Source organism: Hyaena hyaena, unplaced genomic scaffold (assembly GCF_003009895.1).
Source record: "Hyaena hyaena isolate Hyena2069 unplaced genomic scaffold, ASM300989v1 scaffold_98, whole genome shotgun sequence".
Taxonomy (NCBI): domain Eukaryota; kingdom Metazoa; phylum Chordata; class Mammalia; order Carnivora; family Hyaenidae; genus Hyaena; species Hyaena hyaena.
Window position 1 is genome coordinate 463,583 of NW_024080730.1, and position 20,917 is coordinate 484,499.

Genomic DNA, 20,917 nt, shown 5'->3' on the forward strand with positions numbered 1-20,917 from the left:
GTGCTCAGCAAATGGGTGGGGGCCTGGGCACGGCGGGCACAGGTGGGAAGAGCCTGGTGCATGTGGCCTCTCACCGCTGCGCCACCACGTACCTGTTGGTACTGCCGGGCGACCCCACAGGGCCTTTCTGGGCTTCGGCTCCTCCTGTGTAAAATCTACCTTGATGGCCCTTTAGGAACTTGAGAGACTATTCATTTAAAGAGCTTGAGGCACGGGCAGTACCCACTACAGTGGGGGCTGAGGGGGCCACTTGGCTGCTCTGTAGGCCTGTCCCCAAGGAGTTAATAGTAGTGCAGTCTCTGCTCAGGATGCAGTGAAGGTAGACACAGGGTGAGGGGTACTGACTCCATTGTCCATGTCATACCATCCCAGGGCCCCCTAAGCATTGCTTCTGCTCCACCCAGTTCCCCATCAAAGCCCATCAGACGATGCCCATCTCTGAGCAGGAGCCGCAGGTTGAAAGCCTCCCCAACTGTATTTCGGATCCAGGTAGCCCCAACGTGGGAAGGAGAGGTGCTTGCTAGGAATGCGTAGGTCTGGACTTTATGGTGTGTGGGCCCTATGGATTCTCCTCTGACAAAGGACCCACGTTTGTGAGGTGGGCCACACTGGGCAAGCCAGATGGCAGGTCTGTAGGTTTTCTCTGGCTGCTCTTTGAAGGTGACTAAAGAGTAGTTTTCCTGTACACCACGAGGGGGTGCCAGAGGTCACTCAGCTCTAATGCGGACTTGTCCCACCATCTATTAAAGGCGTCTTTCTTCCATCTCAGGTCTAGGGTTGGGCCGCAGAGGGAAAGCATAGCACCGGCTCTCTCCCACCTATCAACTTGCTGATTGCTGCCAGCCCAAACAGGGCCACATTAAGGCACTGGAGGTCAAGTTTCCAGACTGTTCTTTATTGAAAAACTTTAGTGAACCCCTTGCCAGTTCTGCCCTCAGATTCCCAGCCTTCAGTGGGGAGCGTGGCTTTGCCTCTTAGATATCTGCCTGAGTCTGGCTTTGTCCAAGGCTGTGCCTATTTGCCACCCTATTCCCCGGACCGTGGTTAGGGAGGTGTGTAGCAGGCGTCTGAAGGGTCATGGTCAAGTCCTTGTCCTCAGAGACCACTCTCCATGTAGGAAGTGCAAGCTTCAGCTGTGTTGGCTCCCAGAGGGGGCTCCAGGAGCCTGCTGGTTAGATGGCAGGCTGAGACCTCCAGACTCAGCCTCTCTCCTCTTCACAGCCAAACACTCTTCACGGCAGAACTGAGCCAAGGGGGCAGCAACTGACCCCCACTTGTGTCCTGAGGTCCCGGGATAGCAGGCAGGTCTTAGGTGGCACCTCAAAGGGGATAGACATGCCAGAGGCTGTGCAAGGGGAGGGGAGGGAAAAATCAGAGAGAGTCAGTTAAGTCCTTGGTCTGATTTCACCTACCCCAATTCTTGGCCATGGCCTATAGTCCTTGGCCAACCCCTTGGTACTAAATAGACAGTCCCTTGGGCCTGGGGTGCACTCTTCCCCCACTGTTAGCTCAGAGTTAAGAAGTATTAAAGCAATCTTCTGCCTTCCTGAGCCAGGTACCTTGTAGAGCCTGCTTGCCCGTTCAGCAAGGCCCCGAAGCCTTCCTCCATTTCTTCCTCAGGTCATGGCGGCCCCACCTGGGCCAGTAGGCTGCTGGTGCCTGACGAAAGCCCTGGCTCCCCTGAAAGCCCTCCCGGGCCTGTCTCTGACCTGTACTGGATGCGGGGGTCTCCAGGGTGCATCTGCAGCACCTGACGCACTTCCGGGGGTGGCTCCAAGCCCATCTGCTCTGCCCGATGCCAGCGCTGCAGCCGTGTGATCCCTGCCGGGGTGGGAAGAAGTCACTGGGACCTCATAGCAGGTGGGGAAGAGTCCAGGCTAGACAATGTGTGTGGAGGGGTGTGTTGGGATCTCCACACCCCCCAGTCTTAGGAGGCAGTGCCCAAGAGGGTCAGGCAGGGGCTTGGGTTGCCTCAGGGACGTGCAGATGACAAGACTGTCACCAGGATGAGCTCCCGGGGCCTGAGAGTCTCTCACCTGTGCAGGGCCCATACTGCCAGGCCAGATCAAACTGCCTCAGCAGCTCCAGCTCTGCGTCATCCACGCTCAGGGGCTGGGGCTCTTCCCCTGCAATGACATGCTGCTCCTCAGGCCTGCCCAGGTCATCCACGCTCAGGGGCTGGGGCTCTTCCCCTGCAATGACATGCTGCTCCTCAGGCCTGCCCAGGTCTGTGCCCTGCAAGGGCAGCCCCCTGCCTCTCACTTCACAGCTGCGCCCCTGCTCCCCAGCCCTCACCGCCCCTCCGCCTCTGCCGGCCGTTACCAGGCCTGGACTAGGAAGTAGAGGACGTACTTCACTTCCCCTGCCATTACCCACGCCCACCCACGTCCTCTCATGCCCCTCGGTGGTGTACACTGCTCCCGCCATCCCCCCCAACACACACACACTTAAGAGACCTAGCTCTGGTGCCAGCTCCCCCTTGCTGTGCCCAGCGGAGCCCTCCCTCCTCTTCACTACAGGGTAGGAGTCAGTGATGAGCCGCTTCCGGCCCATGGCGGCCACCCAGGCAGGCAGAGAAGGAGGCGACTGCGGGGAAGGAGATCGGCCAGCGGGCGCGAGAGAGACAGCTGCTGAGAGAGAGAGTGAGAGAGGGCTGGGGCCAGAGAGCGAGCCTGGGGCCAGCGACGGGCAGACAGGGTGACCCAGACTAGCCGAGAGGAAGTCCACCGGTTCCAGGGAATGACGCCTGTCCCCCACCCCCACAAGCACGCAAACATTAAAGACCTAAGCCAATGGTTGGCCACTTCTGTGGGGCGGGGCCCGACTTCAGCCAATGGCAGGCGGCGCAGCCGGAGGGGGCGGAGCAGCTGCTGCAGCTGTGTTCTGGGGGAGAAGGGGTGAGGCTGGGGTGGGGGACCTGTCAAGATGCCCCGCTGCACCACCTCCTCCTGCCCCCCTCCGCTCCACTGGTCTGCAGTGGGTCTCGGGGGACTTATAGAGCGTTACCCTTAGCCTGTCACTTCCCGTTTTCCCTTCCTAGGCAAATGTTCTCTTCAGCCTCACTAATCTCCGTGGCCGGGCCGGTTGGTAGCTCCCGAGTCCAGCTGGAGCCTCCGCTCCCAGCCCTTGTCCCGTAGCGCTTTGTGGGGGCAGGTCTGGAGGTCCGGAGAGAGTTTGGGCTAATCCAGCCCCCTCCCGGCTCCCACCCCACCCCCACTGGCCCCAGGAGACCTGGCTGGAGAAGCCCATGGGTTCCAAAGCTCCTTTCTCACAGTCTGTGCCCAAAGAGCCTGCCCACTCTCAGTCCAGGCAAGCGTCGCCCCTGTCAACACTCTCGGGCTCCTGCGCCTGCCCCATGCCCACCCCGCTGGTCAGGAAGAGTCCACCCTGAGCAGGAGGCGGGAGTGTATTGGCATCCCTAGTTTCTCATCAGTAAAATCCGCCCTCTCACCAATATGACGGTATGAGCAGAAAATACCAACAATACACCACTTATGTGGCACTCCCAGTACGCCAAGTACTGTTCTCCACATTTTCCCACATACTCGCTCAACTAAAATAGATGTAAAATGAGTTTTTTAAAGATTGTTTTTAAGTATTCTCTACCCCCAACATGGGGCTTGAACTCACGACACCGAGATCACGAGTCACATGCTCCACTGACTGAGCCAGCCAGGCGCCCCATAAAATGGTTCTTGAAAGTAGGAAGTGCTGATAGTCTCGGGCGTTGTGGGGCCCCAGTGAAACCACAGTCTGTGCCCTCCCCTCCCAGAAGCTCAGAGGCTAACGGCGTAGGGAAACAGGACACACAAGTTGTCGGCGCAAGGATAAATTCCTAACAAACAGGGCAGGGGAGAGGGTGGGTCAGAGATGAGCTGGACCACAGGCCTGGATTAGCACTGGAAGACCTCCTGGAGGAGGCAGGCTGCTGTAAACAGTGTCTCTCAATTCTCCGCCCATGACCTTTGTCCCTTGGGCTCCTGTCATCGCTGAGTCACCCCTACACCCGCCTCCCCCCCACCAACTTCCTGGCAGCAGGCAAAAGCGCTGGTCAGTGGGAGTCTGGGAATCAGCACAGGGACCAGCCCAACCCTAACTGCCCTCTAGAGAGCCCATCTAGGTCTTCCTTCCAGGAGGCCGAGAGCCTGCGCAGAGGCTTCTGCCTGCCCCTCCTCCACCGCTCTGGGGTCCAGCATGAGAGGGGAAAGTGCTCTGGAGAGCGGAGCACCAGGGAAGGAGCAGGATCAGGCCACGTCTTCAGGGGCCTCCGCCTGCCTGGCTCTCCCCATCCACTTCCTCAAGGAGGCCCGAGTGGGAGTCAGAGCTCGGCAGTGCACTACACAGAGCTGCAGGGCCCTTCCCTGCTGTATTTTCTGGGCTGGGCCTGGCCTAATCCCCCATCTGCCTCGTGGCCTAAGTGGGGCCCACACGGAGGGAGACAGCGGCCCTGTTGCACTGGGGAGGGAAGCAGGGAGGCTCTCTCCGCCAGGCCTGGGAAGGGCTGAGATGAGGGGGTCCAGGCAGGCACTGAGCACGCTACAGAGGGATGGTGCCCAGGCTCTGTGGGACCGACCTCGGTCGCCCCAGAGGGCGTTCCCAGAGGTGTGTGGCACCTCGCTCCCGAATCCACAGAGCCCTGACGGAGTAGGAAGCCATGGGTGGGGCAGACCCCTCCTCATTCCTGGTCCTTCCCACCCATGAAAGCTGATAGCCGTGGGGCCCTGCCACCGCCCAGGGAGCGTGAAATGGGGTGTGCCGCCGGGCGGCCACAGTGGCTCCTACTGCCGCCCGAGCCCATTTCCCTCTCTCCTCTGGCACCCTGACCTGCTCTTCGGGCACTGTCTGGGCCGTCCCCGCCAGCCGCCCCCGGCTCTGCCTGGCCCAGGCCCAGCCCACCACTCCCACCCAGCCTGGCCTGTAGCTTGCACCCATCAAGGCAGTCAGCTCAAGCGCAGGCACCCTAGGACCGGCTTTCCGGCCTGGAGTTCAGGGAACTCTCCACCCACAGCATCGCCCTCCTGTCCTAGTCAGGCAGTAGTGGGACTGAGCTGCAAGGCTCAAAGGAGCTGCCACCCAGGAGCTTTGGAGCCGTCGCTGTCCGATTGGCACCCTTCCGTAACTCGGCCTGCCCACCCTCTGGTCTTTCCTTCTTCCTTCCTTTCCTGTCTGCCCGCATCGCCTTTTTTCCTGGAACCCGTTTCCCTACTCAGGCAGCCCCCCAGTCTGTCCCCAAAACTGCGACCGTGGGGCCTGTCACAACCTGGGCTTCAGCCCGGAGGGCCAGGCCAGAGGTCTGAGTTGGGGGCTAAGTTCTCCGTCCTTCAGAGAATTTCCCGAGACCCAGGAGCCTGTTTCTGGGTCTGCTCTGACTCCCGGAGGATGGTGATGGGACTGGCAGGAGTGGCCTTCACGTCGCGGCCTGGGAACACTCAAGGGCCTCGCTTCAGGCCAAGACCAAAGTCTTGGGGGACCTCAAGGGAAAAGGAGAGCGAAGAGCCTGAACAGGGGCCCAGCACCTTCCTGAGGGCGGAGGCCCACTGCCTACTTCTCCAAGGGGAAGTGGATTAGGCCTGGCTTAGCTCGGACAATGTGTCAGGGTTGGGGGCGGGGGGGCCTCAGCACTGCGCAGGCGCCCTAGGAGCTCCTTCTCCCTCCCCCAGCTCATAGTGGGGCTTGTGGAGAGAGCCAGCCAGAGCCAGGAAGGTGGGGGCAGGTAGAGAGAGACCCAGCCGCCTGGGGCCCCAGAAGCCTGTGGGTGTAGCCTGCCCTCCTTCCCTCTCCCCAGCCAGGCCCTCAGGCCCTGGCACCCACCCTGAGCTGGAGATTCTGGGCAGCCAGACTCGGAGCCCTGGCCCCCACATACGCACACGCCGTGGGCCCCATTCCCCACCCTGTGGACCAGAATTCTTGCAGGCAGCTCCTCTGAGTCCGTCAGGACCCTCCCAGACACCCCACCTCTCTCGGCTCCAGGTTCTCCAGCGTTGTGGGCTTGACAACGCTTGAGGGGCAGGAGCCGGATGGAAGGCAAAGGTTCCCCGGCGTCTGGTGGGGTTTTCTGCCACAGGCTGTCTTTTCTGCTTCGTCCCAACCACCCCCTCTGAGCCTCCTCCCATTACCTTCCCTTTCACCTTGGCCAGCCTGGCCCTGGAGAAATTCTGGGGACGGTTGAAAAGGGATCCTTCTGGCCATTTCTCACCTTGGCCACCAGGTGTCAGACTTTGTCTAGCTGGGAGGAAGGTCCTAGTTAGTTTCCACCCCATCGGCCAGGCCTTAGAGATCAGGGCAGGTTGGGGAGGGGCCTGGAGGTGACCTCTGCACTAGGGAGGCTGCAAGACCCTGAAGGTTGAGAGGAAGAGAGGGCTGGAACTCTGGTTCTAAACCTCACGGCTACTTCCTCAGTGTCCCCACCCCCACCCCACTGACAAGGGCTTTGTCTGCTGCTGGGAATTGGGGAACCAGGCTGAGTCAGGGAGCTCAAGAACTGAAGGGACAAAGGCAGGGACAATTGTGGCTCCAGAGAAGAAGGGGGAGCTGAGAGGGAACCACCCATCAGAGCACTCAGCCCGGGGCCTGGATCACTGGCCCTTACCCTCTAGGCTACAGGGAACAAGGGCCTCCCTTGGCCCTTCCCCATTCGGGGTGGCTGTGGCAAGTGGGTGACTGTGCGTGCTTGTCTGTAAGATGAGCGCTTGAATGAGTCTCTTCACATACTGAGAGGGCCCTAAGTCCTGGGTGTCGGGTCAGTCTTTGCAAAGGCAGGAAGCTGGCGAGGCCTGACTGCCCTTTGACCACCCCTCCACCTCTTTTACACCCACTCCCACCCCCGCTCCCGAAGTGACCGGTCTCTATCCTGTGCACATTCTCGCGTGCGTTTGCAGATACCCAAGAGGATGCTGAGCTTCCTAACCCGCCCCGAGCTGTCTGGATGGAGAGGGTGGGGAGAGCCTCTCTCCTTCCCCCCCACTCTTCCTAGCCTTCCTGGGACAGAAGGGCTTCCAGAAGCAATGTCCTCCTTCCCGTGGCACCGCAGGCCCCAGGCATTCCACGTTTGTAGGCTGACCTCTGCGTACCCTGCGTACCGGGGCCCCCGCCGCTGAGGCCACTCTTAAGAGAGAACCAGTGCAGGCTCCTCACTTCCCCTGGAGCAGCGGTGGGTGGAGAACCAGTAAGAAATTCATAGAAAAGCCTGATGACTTGTCATTTATCATGAACCACCTGCCTCATGGCCAGAAACCAAAACCCGAACGAGGGACTGGTATCCTGACACCATCAGTAGGGAGCTATTTGGGGGAGAATTCAAGAATTCAGGCTCTGGGAGCACCTGGGTGGCTCAGTCGGTTAAGCATCCAACTTCGGCTCAGGTCATGATCTCACAGTTCGTGGGTTCAAGCCCCGCGTCGGGCTTTGCGCTGACAGCTCAGAGCCTGGAGCCTGTTTCAGATTCTGTGTCTCCCTCTCTCTCTGACCCTCCCCTACTCATGCTGCCTCTCTCTCTCTCTCTCTCTCTCTCACGAATAAATTTAAAAAGTTAACAAAATAAAAATGAATAAATAAATAAATAAACAAATAAATAAATAAAAATAACTCAGGCTCTGAAATGCCCTTTCTGGCTCCGCTGTCCTCTGAGTCCAACCGCCTCCACCTTGCGCCTTATGATGCCCCCTCTGCATCCCCATGGGGGCGAGAAGCTCTGTGCCTGCACGCCCTTCCCCGGTCCCTCTCCTCCCCTGCTTCCCTCTGCAACCGACCCGACCCTGCGACCAACCGTGGCCCCTGGGTGTGCTGCAGCTCTCCGCCTCTCCAAAGCCCCTCTGGAGTCTCTCGGCCCTCGACCCTCAACCCTTGACCCTCAACTCTCTGCCCCTCCTGCTTGTGGGTCCTCGGCCTTGGGAAGCGCCCTCTCTTCACTCTGTCCTCTCCTCCTGCCATCTCTGGCCTGCTCGGGAACGTCACAGCCCATGACAGAGACGTGTGTACCTGCGTGTGGCTGCCCAGCACCCTTATGATTCCCTTCCTCGGCTTGCCCCTCTCCGTTCTTCTCTACCCCCCACCCCTCCCGCAGCAATCTCATGTTTACGTGTCTTCTGTTTAAAAACAACAGCATGGGGCGCCTGGGTGGCTTAGTCGGTTAAGCGTCCGACTTTCGCTTGGGTCATGATCTCGAGGTTCGTGGGTTCGAGCCCCGCATCGGGCTCTGTGCTGACTGCCAGCTCAGAGCCTGGAGCCTATTTCAGAGTCTGTCACTCCCTCTCTCTCTGACCCTCCCCTGCTCATGCTGTCTCTCTCTCTCTCCTAGAAATAAATAAAACATTTTTAAAAAATTTGAAAATAAATAAATAAATAAATAAATAAAATAAATAAAAATAAATAAAAACAACAGCAAACCAACCAACCACACGAAAAACCTGCCTTGATCCCGCTACTGCCTAGGTATTTGCTTGGCCACCAAATGCCTGAGAGAATACATTTACGTTCTTCTTTCTCATCACCTCCTTTAATCTCACAAGTGGTGTCTACCTCCCAGGTGCTCCTGCAAAGGTCGCCTGTGACGTCCAGATTTCCCAGCGGGTTTCCCCCCAAGTCTCCTCTCAGCGCTTCTGGGGCACCTGACGCTGTTGATCAGATGCCTCCCTGAAACTCTTCTCTTGGCTTCTCATACGCTATTGTCTTGACATTCTTTAAATCAGCTTGTATTAAATTATCGAGTACTTTAGTTCGGTCCAGGGCATTGTGCTAAAATGCTGTAGGGATGCAAATGGATGAATAAATTGTGGCATGTGCCCTCGAGATGCTATCTGCTTAAAAGGGAAACAGACACAGGGCGCCTGGGGGACTCAGTCAGTTAAGCCTCGGACTTCAGCTCAGGTCAAGATCTCATGACTCGTGAGTTCGAGCTCCGCGTCAGGCTGTTGCTGATGGCTCAGAAGCTCAGAGCCTGGAGCCTGCTTCAGATTCTGTGTCTCCCTCTTTCTCTGCCCTTCCCCCCTCCCCCACTCTCTCCCTCTCTCTCTCTGTCTCTCTCTCACATTAAAAAAAAAAAAAAGGAGACAGACACCCTAAACTGACCCTTGCCCTGCCCTTGTGCGAACCCTACCTTACAGTCTGTGCAGAAGTACCTGCTGTGTGTTTGGCCCAGGAAGGACAGCGGTGACTACAGACACTGTTGCCTCCCGAGAGGGCTTACAGACCAGTACCGTCACCAAAGGGACGCGGTTCGCTCCTTCCCTGACTTCCAAGTACTTTGCCTGGGTCTTTCTGCAGTTGAGCATAGTCTGCCTTGGATTCTAGCACTGGGGGCAAGGGAGGGCATGGGGAGTCCCAGTCTCTTTTCTAGATTGTTTTGTTCAACACAAAACTAACTGAACACCTTCTGGGGGCTCGAGCCTGAACGGGGATAGAGAGATGGGGAAAACTCAGCATCTGCCCCTAAGAAAGTCGTAGTTCAGTAGTACGAGATTTACCTTCCCTCTCCCTGTGTTCGGCACAGGCCCCTGCCACCTTACACATTCCAGGCTGCTACTCATTCTGCCACAGTGTGGAGACAGCCCAGATGCCCTTTCCTCCCCAGCTTGCTAGGCAGAAAGCAGGCCCGCGGGAAATCCCGACAGGGTCTGGGCACGTATGTCCGCCTGAAGAGCCTGGACCCCTGGGCGGGCCATGTTCCCTCCAACCTGGGCCAGGTGACTCTGCGACATTCAGCAGGACCCAGCTCGCCCACAAGCAGGTCCAATAGCCCCCGTCAGCAGCTTCGGGACAGCTGGTCTTCTCTTCCCAGAGAGTCCGTGAGGGCAGGAGCCAAGTCCGGTCTCGGGCTTCTGTTGGATTTCCTGTCCCAGTTAGCACAACGATGGGCAGATCTTTACAAGATTTGTCGGTCGATTGACGTCACCGTCATTTGTTACTTCCTTTGCTTAGGGCACTGTCTCTCGGAGGCCCTGGTAAAACACCTCTGTGTTACCTGGGAGCAGTCAGCCCCATAACCCACCCAGTGGCTCTCCACTAGAGTGTCAGTGCGGGCCAGTCCGTCACAAGTCCCTGGTGGTCACTGCTCACTGCGGCGGCGGCGGCCAGGCACCTTGCCTTTATTGGTCTTCTCATCCTTCAAACAGTCTTAGACGGGTATTTACTTATCCCCATTTTACAGATGGGGAAATTGGAGAATAGAGAGCTTTAAGTAATTTGTCCGAGGCCACTCAGCGAGGAGGCTGTGAGGCCGGGCTTGGAGTTGAGGCCATCCCTGAATCACGTCTGTCCTGCTTGCTTGCAGAGCACTATGAGTTTTTCTCTTACCCCCCCTAACCTGCTGTCTTACAGTGAAGAGAGTGTACAAGAAAGGAGTAGAATCACACCTGCGACTTGTGACGTGGTCACAGTCGGTCACGCTCCCTAGGAGATGAAGGGTGTTGAGAAGGTAAGGGTCACCCAGCGGGCCGCCACACGTGGGGGTGCCGGGGAAGCTGCGGGCTGACCACGCGTGGCTGCCCGGAGGCGCAGCTGGACGGCTTCGCAGGGACACGGCCCTAGGAGACCTTTAAAGTAATCCAGAGAGGTGAGGCGGGCTGAGCAAAGGCCGGGAGGGGGGAAGACATGCGGCCTGACGAGAAGATGTTGGAAGGACTCAAGGGACACGCTGCGGGTGGAGGAGCAGAGTGTGCTGTGTGCGCCACACTCTGTGGACAGGGCAGTGCCCCTTCCCCAAGGCTTTGCCCCTCCGAGCTCTCCCCTGGACCTCCAGGCTGCAAGGCACCAGGCGCGCGCGGGCCCAGGAGGGGAAGCACCAGGCCAAGCAAAGAGATGAAGTCCCGGGGCAAGCATTTTATTTGTTAATACAAGAATAGAAATTCTGCAATAAATATCATCTAATAAATAACATCTCCAAATAAATAAATATTAATACAACAAACTTAGAGTCATGAGTGGGTGAGGCTGGGGGGCAGGGCCTAGGGGAGCTGCCCCCCTCCCCGCACCCCGCAATGCTACTGCAATGTAAACTTTCAGGAAACCCTGCGGCTGTGGCTATGGCTGCCCTCCCCAGCCTGGGCAACCCGCAGATACCCTGGTGAGGGGGGGAGGGGAGGAACCATGACGCCGGCAAGAAGATGCAAGGCAGGGTCCTTCAGGCCACCGTCCTGTGCCACCGGCTGCCTCGGTGACCCGTGGGTCCGGTCTGTCCCTGCCCCTCTGCTTCTAGTATGATCTCCAATGCAGATCCCACCTCTTCCACTTTTAAATCCCATGTCTTCCCATTTGCACTTGCCACGCGTTTGTTTCCTGGCTTGGATGTACTAAACTATTTGGGGATGGGGGGGCAACACCCATCTGAGGAGAGTGGGACAGCCAAAGGGCTTCCCCCCAGAAAGGCGCATGCCGCGGTGGCTCCCTCCCTGCCTACCGTGTGAGAGACTGTGTGGCCTCTGGACAGTGCTGGGCAGGAAGCAGGAAGCCGTGAGAGCCTGTGCACCAACTTGAACCACTCGGGCCCCGTGAGCATTCCTTCCTGTGGCAGTGGGGCAGGAGCCTATTGCACCTCTTCCCCAGACCTGCAGGGCTTTAGAGAGCGGGGAGGGGACAGGCCTTGTCGATCACACCCTCCTCCAAGTCCGCAGAGGGCCAGAGGCTCGTGGCTTCTGTCTCCTGGCTCAACAGGTGTTGGCATACGGGTTTCTCCCTCCCAGAGTGGGAGCAGGACTTGAGGGCGGAGGGGAGAGAGGAGGTGGTCAGGGTCAGAGATCAGAAGCCATGGGCTTCCAGGTGCAAGGTGACCGCCGCGGGGGGAGGCTGTATCTTCTTCTTAAGCCGGTTGAAATCCTTGGCTGAGCGCCACAGCCAGGTCTGCAGCTCCTTCAGCAGCCAGAAGTCGTCCATCTTCTGGAGGAAGTCGCTGTGGGCAGGGCCGGGGGCCCAGGTGGGCTCAGTTCCGGGCAGAGGCTGGGGCAGCGGGTAGCCCAGAGCCGCCATGACGCCCGCGATGCTGCCCAGCAGGCCCTGAAGGCTGGTGCAGAAGTGGGCCAGGCTGCGGCGCAGCTCGGCCGTGGCGGCCTGGCGGTTGAGGCCACGCAAGTAGCAGAGCAGGTGGCTATAGGCCTCATAGTTCTGGGTCAGCCGCAGTTTGTCATTGAGGCTCCGCCACACATCCAAGTTGACAGTGGCCCTGGGCAGAGTCTCTGCCCCCAGCCGAGGTGGGTTGAAGTCAGGCTCGTTGAAAGGGGGGCCCAGGTAGTTCAGCTGTGAAAAGGAGAGGGCGATGGAGAAGGAGGAGGGCCACCGGGAGATAACGTGCTCCCAAAGCGTCTATTTCCCGTGTCCCCTGACACTGGCCCCATCTCCTCACTAGGCCTCTCTGTTCGAGGGCCTCCCCTAAGTTTCTCCAGGGATGTCATTTGCACGGAGGTGGCAGTTGAGGCAGTGGGGGTGATGAGAGGTGTGGGAAGAGGAAAACACGCAGGAGACACTCAGGGAGGACGTGCTGATTGGCCGCGTGTGCAAGCCTTGGGAGTGTGCCCCCCCCCACTGCGGGGCAGAGCAGAGAGGAAGAGGAGCCGGGAGGACCCAGGTGGCCAGGCCGCAGAGGTGGACGGTGGACCGGGAGAGTGCAGAGCCAAGAAGAGGAGTTCGAGAGGCAGCAGTGCTCGACAGTGTGGCTGCGAAACAGAGAGCGAGGAGAATGAGCCGTAGAAAATTCTGCCAGGTTTGGCAAAAAGGAGGTGCCTGCTGACCCTGGAGAGAGCCGTTTCAGTGGCCTGGAGGCCAGATTGCAGGGGGTTAAGGAGTGAGTGGGTGGAGAGGAAGCGGAGGCAGAGGGTGTAGACCACTCCTTCGAGAAATTTGGCAGGGAAAGCCAGGAGAGAAAAAGGGTCGGGAGCCAGAGGGGGTAGCAGAGTCAAGCAAAGGTTTTTGGCCAGGGAAGGGGAGCGCGGGTGGGAAGGCAGAGGGGCCCGTGGGAATCGGAGCTCCGTTTGCCTCCCGACACGCTTGGTCCCACCAGCAGGGCAGGGGGCAGACGGTACTCACTGAGCATAAGTCCCCCGAGGAAGGGCTCGGGGGAGCAGGGCTGCAGAAGGAAGAAACTGAGGCAGCCTCAAGAGTCGGCAGGAGGAAGGGTATAGGAGGCAGTCTGGGCTAGAGCACAGAGCTTTGCCAACCCTCAAGGGAGAGGCCTGGGGCCCAGGGAAAGGGCTGAGGGGGACGTTTCAGCTGGAGAGAAAGGGAGAAGAGAGGGGCGAGGCCTGGGATAGGCAAGGGCCCAGGGGGAGGTTCACACGCTGACAAGCACAGAGACAAACTAATTTCCTCGGTGTATCCTGGGGCTGGAGCCAGCTCCCCCGCCACCCTCCTCCCCTTTCTTTCCCTGGCTCCAGAGTAGGGTCTGGGATGTGGAAGGATGTGGAAGAGGAACACGGGAAGAGGGGGCCGGGTCCCCATGGTCCTCGGCAACTCTGACCCTCTTTCCTTCTCTCCTGGGCTCTCTGAACACCTCTGGACTCCCCCCAGATCCTTATGGCACAACTTCCATCCACACCCTGAACCTCCTGCCACTACTGGCCTGGCTTCCCCGCAGCCCCCTTCCCCCAAGTCCCCCCTAGGAGGCCCAGCTAGGATGGGAGAGGCAGACAGAAGGGAGGCCCATGGGTCCAGAGCAGCAGGGCCCCAGGTCTGGGGCAGAGGCGAGCTGGAACACAGGCATGGGAGGTGGGGCCCCTCCATCCCCACCCAGCCCCGCCCGTGCAAGAGACACCACAACACGGTGTAAACAGAAGAGACTTCCCCGGCCCCCAGGGGGAGGCGGGCGGCTGGGCCGGCAGCCAGTGGGGCAGTGGGCCAAGGCGGGTGCGAGGCCTGCCCACATGCCTAGTCCTGGGGCCAGGGATGGGAAGGAGGGGGGCACCTAAGCGGGGAGGGCAGGAGATAGGCCAGACATGGGGACTGTTTGGAACCAAAGGGCCCCCCTGGTCGCCATTGCTCACCAGGAACCCCCCCCCCCCAACATTCTGTCTCTCTTCCACCATCTTGTCTTCTCATTCTTTGCCCAACTCCCAGACCCTTTCAGCTGCCCTGGATACTCACGTAGGTCCCAGCCAAGCTGCGGAGTTGATGCTCCAGGTAGCGGGTGAGGTCGTAGGTTTTCTGGATGGAGGGGCCAGGCCCTGGGTCCCCTGTGCGATTGAGGGCTGGCACCGCAGGGAGGTGCCAGAGCACAGTACACAGGCAAGCTAGCATCCCCCACGAGTCCCCTGTGGACGGGATGGGCAAGACACTTGAGGGCGGGCCCAGCCCAGTGCAGGGTGCAGCTGGCAGCCCCTCAGGTGTCTGTCCCCACCTTGGGCCCGGAGGGGGGCTGGTGAGGGTGGGCCGCCAGATGGGAGGCAGGGGGGTAGAGGAGGAGAGCGTTCCTGGCCTGGGTGTGTGTGTGTGTGTGTGTGTGTGTGTGTGTGTGTGTGTGTGTGTATGGAGGCATGTATGTATCTGAGGACTCGGCCTTGGCCTCTGTGTGTGTATCTACCAGTGTGTATTGGAAACTGTGTTTGTGTGTCAGCGAAGAAAGAGCTGGAATGTGTAAGCCAACACGTATGCGTGTGTACATGGGGGGACGGCCAGGCCCAGGGACTGTGAATCCGGACACACTGTGGTTTAGGGGGCCCAGAGGTGGGAAACAGCCCATGTCCTCGCTGCCAGCTGCCCGCAGCCAGCCCTGGGAAGGGCACGAGAGAGGCCGCCCTGAGATGGGCCCAAACAGAGCCCTAGGGGGCGCGGGGTAGGGTCGGATCACCGGGGCCAGGCTGAAGGACTCCGGGCTGGCTCATGCAGGCAGTGGTGGGCACACTCTCGCCTACGACTCCCGGGTGCCGATTGCCGCAGGGCGGAGGTTTGCCCCACTCTTATCTAGGAGGCTGGTTGGGGAAAGGTTTGACCTGAATGAGGTCTTTTGATCAGCCTGCAGTGAAAAGGGTGGGGGGAGCGAAAGAAAGAAAGAGAGGGGATGTGATGTATTTGATGGCTTGGCTTGTCGTCTGATGGTGCTGGGGGGGTTGGACATCCCGGGATACCGGAGGCCAGGGGTCACCACTGTGAGGACACACACAGACAGCTGGGAAGCCTGATTTTCCCAGCTTTTCGGTGAGGTCCAAGGTGAAGAGCATGAGGCCCGGATTCAGTGGGCACTGGGACCGGGTAAAGGCAATTAGGGTTAGGATAGGGTAAGGCTATAATTGGTATTGGGCTAGCTTAGGTTTAAGGACTGGGTTACTTTTAAAGTTTCAGGTTCATTTATTGGGATTTGGCTGACTGAGTGTGGTTGAGGTTTGAGTCTAGCTGGGGGATGTGGTTTGGTTTGGACAGGCACAGGGTTGGCTGGGGCTAAGGTTTACTAACGTGTTGATTTAGATGTCAGACAGGGTAATGCGTGGCAGGTCACTTAAGAGTCGGGCTGGGTTGGCTTTTAAGCTTGGGGAGGCATCGAGCTTGTGAGTCGTTTCTTCTACTTTCTATTTTCTACTTTCAAATTTTTATACTGACCTGTGTCGCTGTGATAGTTAGAAATGAGTTGGATACGGGTTTGACGCTATGACTGTGCTTAGAGTCAGGGGAAGTGTGGATTTAGTCATGATGCAGGGTCAAGGTTTTCCAGAGGGTTGAAGACTCAAACTGTACGGAATGCCTCTTCCAGAGCATAGGGGTCAGGTGCAGACTTCTGCAGTGGCCCAGGCCGTTGTCTTGACTCCCTAAGATGCGTGGCTGGCGACTTTCCTGATGGAGCGTGGGAGTGGGTGGGGCGGGGGGAACACCAGCCTCAGAACTCGGGCTCAGGGATGAGTGACTCCTGGTTTGAGCGCACGGGCACGTGTGTGCGTGTGTGTGTGTGTGTGTGTGCGTTCGGACAGAGACCAGGGTCAGGCACGCGACTGCCCCCTTGTCCTTGCCCACACCTGCAGCCCCTGGCTTCCCCCCTGGCGTTTCTTTCCTCATTCTGCCTTCCGGTGCCCAGCTGACTCCGGGTTCCTTTCCAGTCTCTGTTCCTCACATCCGAGGCCCTTCTCCTCTGCCCGCAGCCTGGACAGCTGGCAGAGTCCCCTCCAAGATCCTAAGGGTACGCTACGGGGTTAGTTTTGGAGGTGGAGACCTGCGGAAGGCAGCCCTTCCAGCCTTGAGGTCACTTTCAGGACTGAGTCTGGCCTCACTCACAGTGAGCGGCAATGCTGAGGGTCCCAGCTGAAGCCCAGATTGGGAGCTGGGCTCCCCTCTTTCCCCCACCCTGCCTTGGGCAGCCTTTCGGTCCCCAAGTTGTGGGACTGAGTTTTGCCAATGCTGTGGAGGGGGCGGGGAGGCACCGGGTCAGGCACCCAGCTCTGGGCCTTGTTTTCCCTTCCCCTTCTGGGCCCTGTGGCACATCCCTGGGGGGAACTGGCTCCCTACACAGGGACAGCAGGGAGAGAAGCCTTTGGATAAACAAGAACTAAGTCATCTGGGCAGAAAAACGGCTCATGAAATTAACCAGACGAGGCCGGTGTTTCCAGGAATATTTCAGTTCTGAGGTAACTGTGTCACTGCAGGCTGAGAGGTGGGGGCAGGGGAAGGAGCCAGAGAATCGGACTGACCGGCCCATGGAGAGAGCCAGAAAGAAGGAAGGAGCCTCGGGTATCTCGAGGGAGAAGAGGCTAGGAAGGAGAAAGGAGACAGGGCTCTTAGTCTGTTACAACAGCTCCCACTCGGGGTAAGACGTCCCCACATCTCAGGCAGCAAACTGATAGCCATCTGGGGCAGGGAACACCTGTGGCTTAGTTGTCAGCCCTGGAACTCAGTGCGGTGCGCATCCCTAGCGGGAAAAGTAGGTGGGCATCCTGGAGCCCTCTTCCATCCTTCTCTCCAGGCCCATGGTGTGCAGGTGGACTGGGCCGCCGCGGGGGCTGTGTCCTGGGCCCCCTCCCCCAGCCCCGGCCCCTAGCCCAGCCCCCGCCCCAACTCTGCCTCTGGCTGCTGCCCACTGATTGTTTACATCCCGTCTTCCCCTGTGTTTATAAATCCGGCTGAGCACGTGAGGAGCTAATGAGTGCAGCTCACGTTTCCTGCTGGAGCCCCCCACCCCCCAGCTTGGCCCCCCGCCCCAGCGGCCCCTAATTCCATCCAGATCCCTGGGCCCTGGGAACCTAGGCCCCCCTCATGAGCGTGCACACACACACACACACACACACACACACACACTCAGCCCACGCAAGCGCACGGCCACCCTGACACGGCCACACAGGCGGGCATCCCCGTGTCCATGTGTCTTTAGCCAGCTGCCCCTGGATCCCTGGCCTGCGTCCTCCAGGCTGAGCTCCTTCAGTGAGGGGGGGGGCTGGGGCTCGGCAGGGCACATGTGGGGGGGTCAGGAGACAGCACCTGGGATGCCCTCAGGCCACACCAGGACCAGCTTCCTGGTGACCTTGCAGGGATGTGTTGAGGGGAAGGGGGGAAGGAAGTGGTTTAGGGGGTGGTGTGCCAGCTGTAGTGTGAGATCCAGGCACTGAGACTGTAGGAAATGACCCTCAGGGGCTCCTCCTGACCTGCCTCCCCAGGGAAAGGCCCACAGAAACAGCCCACAAGTCGGAGACCTCACTCTGCCACCAGCTCATGACTGGGCTTGTGTGAGAGGGCCGCACTGTGCCCCCTAAAGTCCCTCTCAGCCCAACCCCAGGGGGCTCCATTTCTGCCGTTGTCTTCAGCAGCCCCCTGCCTGCCCCTCTCTTCCAGCCTAAATGACAGAAGAAACTGAGGCCCAGGGAAAGAAGCAGGCTAGTGCCCCCCCCCCGCCCCCGCGTGCCTTGTGAACTCAATATGGACAGAAGAGCTGGGCTGTCGCTGAGTGAGGGGGGTCTGGATTGTGCTGCAAGAGGACCCCAGGCGTTCCCATGGGAGGCGCTAGGCAGCCAGCTGAGAGCCAGGCCAGGGCACCCGGTGAAGGAAACTGTCCCGGAAGGGAAGCGTGTGGGTAGAAAGGGTGTAGTTATTCAGAGGTGTGGGAGGGGCGGGGAGGGAGCGGGCAGGAGCCAGGGTGTGAATAGGCAGGTGGGATTGTGGGGAGGAATGTGAAGTGTCACTGAGAGAGCAGCTGGTGTGGCTGGGTGGTGTGCACAAGTGTGAACGGGGCAGGAGTGCGGGGCTCTGGAGGGGAGAGGGAGCCATTACGCCAGTCTGGAAGAGAGATGTGGGGTGGGGGCGCTAGGTGACAGTTACTGCCATTGGCCTGTCTCCTCCTCAGGTTGAGTGCCGGGCTCCAGGGCAGTGAAGGTTCCAGAGCCAAGCTGAGCTGCGCCGCGGGGGTGAGGGTGGGGGTGGGGGTCTGGTCTGTCAGAGGAATGTATCCCTGTGTCCCCAGGGAAGGGCTGCGCCTGCTCCAAGCCGGGAAGGGTGTCTGTGGGGGCTATGAAAGCCGGGAGGTGTCAGCTGGTCAAGGTCAGGATCAGAGAGTGCCTGGCAGAGGTGTGTGTCCAGTGTCCTCACCCACACTTTCTCTCTCCTTTCCGGAGCTTCCCCTCCCGTCCAGGCAGCCCCCTCCTACCCCAGCGGGGAGCGCCAGGCCGGGCAGCGGCCGAAACTGGGACGGGGTCCTCTGGGACTAGGGGGTCTGGGAGGAGGGCTTCTGAGCACAGTGCGGGGAAACTGGGAAGGAAGGTGGAAAGAGAGGGGACTCTGGCGAGGCCGGGGTAACCTGGGGTTCCCCTCGAGGGGCTCGGCCCGAGAACTTGGCGGCGGCGGCCAGCTCGCTGGCCCTCCCCCTCGGCGGTGACCTCTCGCTCCCGGCCCCCTCCCCGCGGCGGCGGCGCCTTCCCCCTGTGTGGCCTCGGCGCCCCCGGCCCCGCCCCCGGCCCGCTCCCGCCCGGTCGCTCCCTACCCGGCGGCGGGGGCGGGGGCGGGGTCCGGGGCGCCGGGCTCCGGGCTCGGCCGGGCCGCTGCCCTTTCCCGCGCGTCAACTCCCCGCCCTGCCCGCCCGCCCTCCCGCGGGCCGCCGGGGCCGAGCGGCCGCTGCCGCCGCTCCCCGGCCGGTGACGGACTTTCTCCTGCCCGGTCCGGCCGGTCTGCGCCCGTCCCCCGCACTAATCACTCCCAGGCCACGGCGGGCCGGGCTGGGGGCGGGGGGGGGGGCTCGCTGCCGCCGCCGCCGCCCGCCCCGCCGCCCGGGCCCCTACCTGCCGCCGGCTCCCCGGCCGCGGGCAGCATGGTGGGCTCCGGCCGCGCGGCGCGCAGCGAGGAAGCCGCGAGTCCCGCAGCCCGGCCCGGCCCGACCAGGCTCGGCTCTGCCCTCCGCCCTCCTCTCTCCTCCCGCCCGCCCTCCTTCCCGCCCTCCCCTCCCCGGGCCGCCGGGGAGGGGAGCGCGGCGGGCCCGAGGTGTCGGCCTCCCCTCGCCTCCCGCCGGCCCGGCCTCGGGCTCCCCGCCCTTCTCCCCTCTTCCTCCCCGGCCCCCTCCTCCCTGCGCGCCGCGTCCCCCTCCCGCAGCCCCGCTTCCCCGCCTGGGACTCGCTCTCCCCGACTTTCGCGCGGGGCTCTTTCCGCCGGGATCCCCGGCACCCCGCCTCGCTGGGGCTCCAGGTTGCCGGCTCCCCGGGTCAGCGGGTCGCGCGGGCTCCCGCCGCGCTCCCGGCCACCTCCCGGCGCCGGCGAGCGGACTTCAGGAATGCCGCGTCCCCGCCCGGCCCCTCTCGAGGGCGCCCGGCCGTGCCTCGCCCCCCCACCCCCCACCCCCGGCCCGCGCCCCGGCTCCCCCGCCCGGCCCCGGCTGGGGGCTCCCGGGGGAAGCACGGGAAACGGATCTCGCGGCTCCCGGGCGGGGGCGGGGGCCGGGGCCTCGGACGCCGGGCTCCTACCTGCTCGGAGGTCCATGGGGCTGGGGGCCGGGCCGGCCGGGCGCGGCTCCTCTCCCGGAGGCTGGCGGAGTGGGAGGGCGAGCCGCGGCTCCGGCGAAGCTTTAATAATCCCATCCGCCAGGCCCACTCGCAGGTTTTTTTCGCTCGGTTTCGGATTTTTTTTTTTTCGGTGTGGGACATTCTGCAAACTTTTTTTTTTTTTTTTTTTCTGACGTGTAAAGCTGTAACCACAAATTGTAGCGGCCCTCCCCGGGGTGGGGGGAGGAGGGGGGAGGAGGGAAGGGAGGGCTTCTGGGGCTCCTCTCCCTCCCACAACACCGAGGGGGGGTGAGGTGAGGCGAGGCTGCGGCGGTACCACCCTGGGCCTCCTGGGGGAGGGGGCGGGGAGGGCATCAGTCGGTCTGCAGACTCCCCGAGCCTGGGGAGCGGGCCGCCCTCTCCTTTCCTCCTCCGACGGCGTCGACCTGGGGTGCGGGGTCCCCGCTCTCACCCTACCTCTGACTCCTCATCTCTAACCTTCCCTCTCCTCCCCCTCCCCCTTGAGTAAATGCAATGACACATTCTCCCAAATGCCAGCGAGCTGGCCTCGTAGCAAGTGATGGTGTTTTTCCTGCTGCCCTTTGTCTGGGCTGACCGCCCCCCTTGCCTATTGTCCCGCCGCCAGTCCTGGTTCCAAAAGCTGGGGCTAAGTGAGGCGCGGGGCTGGGGCAGGTGACTAACCCCTCACAACGCCCCTCGGGGCGGGGGAGGGGGAGGGCGCCCCAGGCCCGCTGCCCAGCTCGGAGGAGAGCGGAGGGCCCTTGGCCGAGGGTTTTCCTCTCAGGTTCACAAGGTTCTCCGCTCTTCCCAGCGGCCGGGAAAGCGCACAGGGGTGGGGGAATCGTGGTTCATTAATCAGCACGAGGCACCGGACCAGTTTCAACACCAGAGGCTGCACGGGTGACTCAGCGGGAACGCTCCCATTCAAGGCGATGGACAGACCCAGAGTCCCCATTTGTGAAACGCTCCCCCGTAAAGACGTTGGGCTTTCTGTCGCCTCCGGGGTTTGGGGCTGTTGGTGTTTTCCAGGGGTAGGAGGT

The 20,917-nt window shown here is 60.9% G+C and overlaps 2 protein-coding genes across 2 annotated transcripts; both read right to left on the reverse strand.

Annotated features, from left to right (window-relative positions):
• Positions 1 to 874: 874 nt before the first annotated feature.
• POLD4 (DNA polymerase delta 4, accessory subunit) lies at positions 875 to 2,764 on the reverse strand. The gene is made up of 4 exons (XM_039235475.1): positions 2,457 to 2,764; positions 2,037 to 2,192; positions 1,710 to 1,821; positions 875 to 1,345 (listed from the first exon to the last, which is right to left on the reverse strand). Exons 1-4 carry the CDS (start codon positions 2,551 to 2,553, stop codon positions 1,321 to 1,323), a joined length of 390 nt encoding a protein of 129 aa, XP_039091406.1. The 5' UTR covers positions 2,554 to 2,764; the 3' UTR covers positions 875 to 1,320.
• An 8,056-nt stretch (positions 2,765 to 10,820) lies between these two features.
• CLCF1 (cardiotrophin like cytokine factor 1) lies at positions 10,821 to 19,944 on the reverse strand. The gene is made up of 3 exons (XM_039235474.1): positions 19,839 to 19,944; positions 14,065 to 14,231; positions 10,821 to 12,225 (listed from the first exon to the last, which is right to left on the reverse strand). Exons 1-3 carry the CDS (start codon positions 19,852 to 19,854, stop codon positions 11,731 to 11,733), a joined length of 678 nt encoding a protein of 225 aa, XP_039091405.1. The 5' UTR covers positions 19,855 to 19,944; the 3' UTR covers positions 10,821 to 11,730.
• Positions 19,945 to 20,917: the final 973 nt, after the last annotated feature.

Excerpts from the sequence above, each read along its gene's own strand:
- CLCF1 (XM_039235474.1), bottom strand. Across the intron at positions 12,226-14,064 it reads GCAGCTTGGCTGGGACCTAC|CTGAACTACCTGGGCCCCCC; the intron begins GTGAGTATCCAG and ends TCCTTTTCACAG.
- POLD4 (XM_039235475.1), bottom strand. The coding sequence starts at position 2,553 with ATGGGCCGGAAGCGGCTCATCACTGACTCCTACCCTGTAGTGAAGAGG. Across the intron at positions 1,822-2,036 it reads GCAGTATGGGCCCTGCACAG|GGATCACACGGCTGCAGCGC; the intron begins GTGAGAGACTCT and ends CCACCCCGGCAG. Across the intron at positions 1,346-1,709 it reads GACCCCCGCATCCAGTACAG|CCTCTGGCATGTCTATCCCC; the intron begins GTCAGAGACAGG and ends CCCCTTGCACAG.